This window comes from Geospiza fortis, unplaced genomic scaffold (genome assembly GCF_000277835.1).
Source record: "Geospiza fortis unplaced genomic scaffold, GeoFor_1.0 scaffold546, whole genome shotgun sequence".
Lineage (NCBI taxonomy): Eukaryota > Metazoa > Chordata > Aves > Passeriformes > Thraupidae > Geospiza > Geospiza fortis.
In genome coordinates, this window is record NW_005054612.1 from 172,490 (window position 1) to 179,550 (window position 7,061).

At 58.2% G+C, this 7,061-nt stretch overlaps 1 protein-coding gene across 1 annotated transcript in view; it reads left to right on the forward strand.

Moving 5' to 3' along the window:
• Positions 1-6,436, forward strand: part of ENDOV (endonuclease V) — a 9,649-nt gene extending 3,213 nt beyond the window's left edge. Inside the window, exons 6-7 of the mRNA XM_031064663.1 lie at positions 3,328-3,413; positions 3,882-6,436. Of these exons, the coding sequence (XP_030920523.1) occupies positions 3,328-3,413; positions 3,882-3,909 (114 nt within the window). The 3' untranslated portion in view covers positions 3,910-6,436. The remainder of the gene's footprint in view (positions 1-3,327; positions 3,414-3,881) is intronic.
• Positions 6,437-7,061: the final 625 nt, after the last annotated feature.

A 7,061-nucleotide genomic window follows, 5' to 3' on the forward strand; every position in this document is an offset into this window, starting at 1 on the left:
CCCTGGGGCAGGTACGGCGCCCCCGGGGCAGGTACGGCACCCCGGGGCAGGTACGGCACCCCTCGGGCAGGTACAGCACCCCTGGGGCAGGGTTTGCCGAGCCCTGGGCTGCTCAGAGCCTCCCTTTGCCCCTCCTGTGCTGGGCCCCCTCCTGCTGGGCAGTTCCCCTGGTGGTGCTCACTGATCCTGCCAGGCCCGTTGTCCTGAGCAGTGCCCGGCAGCATTGCCAGCCCTGCCCTGACTGATGCCCTGCTTGCTCGCTGCAGGCAGCTCCTGCCATGCTGCTGTTCATCCCCAGGAGCTGGCAGTGCAGCTTTCCCGGGTGCTTGGAGCCCAGCACGGCCGCAGTGCTGCTCCTCTGGGCCTCTCCCGCTGCCGCACGGAGGCAGCAGCCAGCAGGTGACAGCACTGCATCACTGTCACCGGGGCTCAGCCTTGGCTGGTTTGCAATCGCAGCACAACTCGGGGAAAGGCTCTGGAGAAGCTCAAAGTCTCTGGGACTTCTGGCCTGGCCAGTGCTTCCCTTGTGCCTGAGGTCACTGTGCTGTTGGTGGCTCCACAGCCCAGAGCCAGGAGTGACCCCAGGGTGTCCCTGTCCCTAGCAGTGCCCTGGGACAGCCCCTTGGCATCGCTGCTGTGCCAGCCTGGGGGGATCAGGCGTGTGCCCACCTGAGCAGCCCTAGGGGCAGTGCTGGGTGACCCTGCTGCTCCAGAGCTGCAGTGTTCCCTGGAACTGGCATCTGCTCATAAACTACCCCAAAGTCTTAACTCCTTGGAGCAGAGCAAGCCCTGGGGTGTCCAGAGCAGAGCTGCAGTTCCCAGTCTCAGCCCCAGTACCTGCCAGACTGGAGGAGGCTGCTGGAGCTCCTTATGTAACCTGCTCCAGCCAGGGACAGATGCCTCTGCAGAGCTCGAGCCAGCTCTGCAGTCTGCATGTTCAAAGGGAAGGGAGAAGCATTCCCTTTGGAAACAGAAAGGTGTCTTGGAGCTTTTCATCACCCTCATTTCCCTTCCAGCCATCTCCAGGATTTGCTCATGTTCGGAGACTCTTCCAGTTCCCTGTGACCTTTTTCTTGGAGTGATGGAATGAATTATTATCACTTTTCTTACAGAGAGATGAAAAATCCAGCGTGTGTTTACTCTAGAGGGATGGCAGGAGATGAGGACACTTAAACCTGTCCGTGGGACTTGTCCCTGCTCTGCTTCCTCTGTGTGTGACTGCCACAGCTCTTGGCACAGGCAGGGCTGAAAGCCTCAGCTCCTGAGCACCTGCAGCTGGGGTTAGGAAGTAGGAGGCTGTGGAGAATCCTGCCATGGGTGGCTGGTGTGGCCTTTTTGCCATGGTACATCTCCAGAAACTGCAGACCTGATAGGAGAAGTGCTTACAGATTTCCCAGTGTCAGGAAAGACCTGTGGATCACCAGGTGCTGGTCTGGAAGTTCTGGCAGGCCTGGAAATGAAATGGTCTGTGAGAGCTCAGCTTTGCACAGCTCCTGGGGTTTGTGTGAGGGCAGCATGTGCAGTGCAGCTGCTGTGGGAGCTCAGGCTCCTGCTCCAGGGGATGTGGTGCTTCCCAGGAATGCACATTACCCAGGCAGGGAGCAGCAGGGTTCCATTTGCATTCAGCCCACAGCGTGGCTATGCTGCCAAGGAGCTGGCTGTGGTGCAGATGAGAGAAGTGAGATCTCGGAGGAAGCAGGGGGATGAGCTGCCCTTGTCACCTGCAATCAGTATTTACATCCCACTCACTCCTTGTTCCACGTGCCAGGCCCAGCCAGCAGAGCTGTGCTCCTGGTGAGGCCCTGCATGGGGCTGCCATCCCAGAGCAACCAGCACAGCCTGAGTGGCCCTGGAGCAGCCCCAGGCCCTGCTGAGAGAGCTGCCCTTGCTCCTGGCAGAGGTGAGAGCCCTCCCTGGTGCACCCTGCTCATTCCCAGATCCCTGTGCCCACTCTGCAGCTGCCAGGCTTGCACCAGGAGCCTGCTCTGCTCTCTCTGGGTGAGGTTCTGCCCAGCCTCCTGCTCACTTGCTGCTTCCTTCAGCTGCCCCTGGGTGCCCGGGGGGTTGGGCTGGCACAGCCTGGGGGTGCTCCAGCCCACCAGGAAGGGCAGGCCTGCAGGTCACCCTCTGTGAAACGCTGAACACTTGCCCTCAGGAGCATGAGACAAGGCAGCAGCCTCTCCTCTGGGACTGGGCAGCAGTCACTGGTGCCTCTGGGGGCACCCCTTCCAAGCCTGCTGTGCCCAGGGACCACCCTGGCCCCTCAGGTAACAGGCAAAGCAGCATTTCCACGGGCAGCACTCATCCCCTCTGAAAATAGCCCAAATCTGTGAGGATTATTGCTGGGCAGTGATCCATCTTATTGATTAGCCTGTGGTTAATCACCACCTTAAGCTGACTCCAGTGCTGTGCTAGGAGTGAGCCCTGCCTGGGAACTGCCACCTCATCAAGCACTAGCTGATGTTCTCAGCAGAATGTGCTTGGGGTTTTTCTTCCCTAGAAAAATAGTTGGCAGCTGTGCCTGCTGCTCCTTGCTGTGCCCATGGGGACCATTGAGCAGCCTCCTTCCCTGGTTATAAAATCCATCACGTAATCGCTTATCCTGAAGAGTGATCAAAGTTATTTGTCAGTTTGGTTATGAAACTGTCCAATTATAGAGAGGAGGGAAAAAAATCTCCCAAACAAACCACCCCTTATGTAACTCTCTCCTTCTCAGCTGGCAGGAGGCTCTGCAGTTGTGGAGCAGGTTCCAGCAGCAGGCACAGCCTCCACCAAGGGCCTGGGGGCTGCACGAGAGGCTCCCGGGGAGCAGCACAGGGTGGAGAGCAGCACTGCTTCAAGGACAGTCCCCAGGGATGTGTTAACCCAGTTTCTGAGCTCGTCACCAGACACTGTGAAGCTTTTCCAGCTGGGAAGGTCACATCCTGCTTTGTAGGTGGGGAGAGACACTGTGCCTTTGAGGTGGGCACAGCAGCTGCTCGGAAATGGCACTGAAGTTTCTAAAAGAGGAAAAACTTTGAAGGACTGTAAAAATCAGCTGCCTCAAAGTTGTCCAGGAGCCCGGGATGTGCTTGTGGTGGCATCAAGGGTCTGCTGCTGGTGTCGTGCAGCACTGGAGGGCTGAGCAAGCCCCTCAGGGTGGGGGCAGGCACACCCAGTGAGTGCCCAGCAGCACTCTCTGACAGTTCCTGGGGGGTGGCTGGTGCTCTCCTTGCTGAGCCACCCGGTGTTCCTGGTGGGATGTGCTGACAGCAGGGTGGATGGGCACACTGGGGTAGCAGCCAGGCTGCTCAGCCCATGCTCACTCCTTTTCCTGTTTTGTTCCAGGCTGACATCAGGTCCAGGGAGTACCTTCGGAGGCAGCCCTGTGCTCCAGCGGAGGGGCTGGAGGCTGTGCCTGCCAGCCCAGAGAGGTGGGTGTGTGGGCAGAGGGCATCTGCTGGTGGCATGAGCTGCAGTAATGGCATTAAGGGTACAGGCAGGGTAACAGGGTGAGCTCAGTGGGAGGTGAGGACATGTGCAGCCTGCAGAAGGTGATTCCTGCTCCCTGTGGCCACGTTGCCACGCACGCTGTCCTGAGCTGGGGAAGGGCAGCAGGGATTTGCTCTTTTTTCAGCCCTGCTCATAAGCAAAGCCCTAACGCCCACAGGTGTGACCTGAGGGGGGACAGAAATACCTGCAGGGAGCTGCTTTTGGCCCCAGGCCTTGGGGAGGGTCAGAGTCCCCCACTCTTACATAAGGTAGGCCAGTGGGTGTCAGTTCAGGATTAAATCTGCCCCTGGGGTGCAGGAGCTCAAGCTCACCAAGTGCCAGTTGTTTGTGCCTGTTGGCTTCTACTTTTTGTAAAACTACTTCCTACTTTCTCATTTTTATCCCTGCAGCAAAAAGGAGGATGAATCGGAGGATTAGTCTGGTGCCAGAAGAAAGTGCAGAGCTTCTCTTCTCTTGGTCCTGTCCTGCACCAAGGCTGGGTCCTGCTGGGTGCAGGAGCCCAGTGCCACCCTGGGGACAGCTGTGCCAGGCTGTGTCCCACAGCACAGCACCAGCCACTGCTCAGGGAGAATCCTTGCAGTGAATTTCTCAGGGTTCCTTTCGAGTGCTGTTAAAGTCTTTGTGTAAGCAAAGCTCACGTGTGAGTTTGCAGCACCTCACTGGAGTCCTTGTGCAGCTGCAGGGGCTCATTTACAGAGCTGCTGAGGCTGCCACTGCAGAGCCAGCCTGTGTGTCCCACCACACTCTGTGGCACTCTGAGAGCCCTCCCTTCCCTCTGCTTTTGGAGCAGCTCCCCCTGTCCCTGCAGCCTGGGCTCTCCTTGCACATCCCTGGGGAGCAGCAGCCCCACTGCCCAGCTCTTCTGGAGGAAGGATCATCTCAGGGGAAAGGATGGGAGGAACCCTCTCCCTCCCAGGAGCATGGGGAGGTCATTCCTGGCACACAGAGTGCTCAGGTGCCCAAATCCCAGGCTGGAGATCTGGCCCAGCCCCAGCTCAACCTGAGGAGCAGAGCCCAGAGTTTCTGTGCCCAAATCATCCTCAACCCTCATCCAGCCTGCAGGACCAAGGCTGCTCCCAAGGTGTGGGGTCCTGGCAGGTGGTTCCTGACTGTTCTGAGGAGCAGCGGGAGCAGAAGGTGCCCTGGGAGATCCTGGTGTGGCTGTGAAGACTCCAGCCTGAAGAGGAAGAAGGATGCTTTCCTGGGGGTGGGGAGGGATGCTCAGGTCAGGCCCATGTGGGCTGTTTAACCTCCATTTTGCATAAATTTGTTGTACAAATTTGTTCTTTCCTGTCTTGGAGCTGCTCTGGGTGGGGAGGACAAAGCCCAGCCCGTTGTGCCTCTGCTGTGTTGGGTCTGAACCAGGTGGGGAAAGGGAGGAAGTGACAAACCCTGGGCTCGACAGGGGCAGGTCTGGGGCTGTCCTGGCAGTGCTGGGGACAGGCACTGGCAGGGCATTCCCAAAAAAGCCTTTCTGACAGGTTTTAGAAAGGGCACTTCCCTCAAAAGCCTTTCTGACAGGTTTTAGAAGCCAAAGCTGCAGCTCCCAGCCCTGCACAGGAGCCACCTCTGCTGGAACCCTCAGAGCTGCTTCCCACCAGGGTTTGTCTGTGGGTGGACAGAGCCTGCAAGGGAAAACCACAGAGGAAGCTGCTCCTCTGATCCTGAGGGCTGGGGCAGAGGGAGCCCTGGGCTCGTGGCTGGTGCTGGCTGTGGCAGGGGACACAGGGACAGCCGTGTCCCCTCCCTGCAAGGGCACAGAGCCTCCTCTGCCATGGCCTGAGGGAGCAGGGTGGGGACAGCCACAGCCAGCAGGGATCAGTTCATTCCTCATTCCAGCCCCACACAATCCAGTGGCTTCTCTGGCCATGGGGACAGTGTCCTAAAGCGTGTCACAGATTCAGGCACGAGGGGCAGGGGACAGCTCCTTCCCAGAGCTCATGGCAGAACACCAGGGGAATCGTCTGGGTTTCTGATTTGGCCTGTGCTGGGAGGTCCCAGGGTCATCCCTGGCTCATCCCAAATTGTGGGTGACAGCACTCCCAGTGCAGGTTGAGCCCAGGTGTGCTGAATGAGGCTCCTCATTTGGCTCTGAGGGGAGCAGCTCCTCCAGGATGTCCCTGGCAGAGCAGGGGAACCTTCAGAGTGTGGGGCTGTGGCCTCTCCTGCCCTGGTGAGTGTCTGCCTTTCATCTCATGTTTAATGTCTGTGGGTTTAATCCCTCATCTGTTGGTGGCTTTTTGTGTGCTTCTGGTTGGTATTTGACAATGGGAGCTTTGGGGTGGGCCGGTCAGGGGAGGAATTGAGCCCAGCTCAGACAGGAATGTGAGGCTGTGGCTGCTCAGGGTCTGTCTCCGGGTGCTCCTGCTGGGATCTGGGTGTTGTGATCCATGGAGGGTCTGTGTGCTCAGCCTGTGAGGGATGCAGGGCAGGGGACACTGCTGTCCTTGGCTGGCCTGAGCCCCCCCAGCTGCCTCTGCCTGGGGGGTGAGGGAAAATCAGGTGAAAAAATAATAAAAAAAAACCAGCATAAACCCCAGCTCTGCATCACTGCCCCAGGTTCCCTCTGGTGAGGCTCTGAACTCCTCCTCCCGAGCCCAGGTAAGCTCCGGTGACTCTGGGTGAGTCGCTGGGGAGGCTTTGGGAGGGGATGGTGCTGCAGAGTCCCGGCAGCCCCGTGCAGCCCTGCTGGAGCTCTGTGCTCTGCCTTTGGGATGCTCTCCCAGCTGCCCAAACGTGGCAGTTTAGTCCTTCCTAAAGGAAGGGACTAATCTCTGTGTTTGGTGTCTGCTTGTGGCTCTTTGGACACAATAAGGGATTAACTTGGTCTTTATCTAATTGGTTTATAACCCTGGGAAGGGAAAATCGCTTTGTAATGCTTGAAACCTCTTAACAGAAACTCAGAGACTGGAGCTTGAGTGTCCTTCGAAATAAACTCGAACGTGGCTTGTCTTTTTTAACTCGCTGTTTGCTGGAAATTGGCTTTTCTGGGTGTGAAGATGCTGGGAATCAGAGAATGGTTATTCTGACTGGTTGTAAATCCTCCTGTTATCACCAGGGGGTTTTCTCTCACCATTTCCACCTGGGGCTGGCTGGGTGGAGGCGCCTCAGGGCTCGGTGCTGGGGAACGAGCTGTGGGGCTGGGGCTGCCCAGGGACGGCAAACCGGGGCAGAACTGCTTTGGGCTTGGATTCCCGACTCCCAGGTGCTGAATGGCTCTGCTGCAGATTCTCTGGATCTGCTCCCCCTGTTGTATCCTGGAGAGCAGCAAGGAGGATCCCCGCACCTGCCTTGTTTGTCCTGGTCCCAGGAGAGGGAGAGGAGCTGCTTTAGGATGCAGTTCCGTTTGTGCCGTGGTTTCTGAGGAGGTCTGGCTGAGCAGCTCCGTGCCAGGTGCCTGAGGCTGGGTGGGATGAGCTCCCACCTCCGTGTCTGGAGCCTGTGGCAGTGTAGGTGCTGCCTGTGCAGTCTGAGCTCCTGTGACTCAGGGTTTGCATTTTGGGACGCTCCTGCCGAGCACGGGGGAAGTGTTTCACTGGGATTTCCCCCCTCCCTGCCCCCCATTCCCT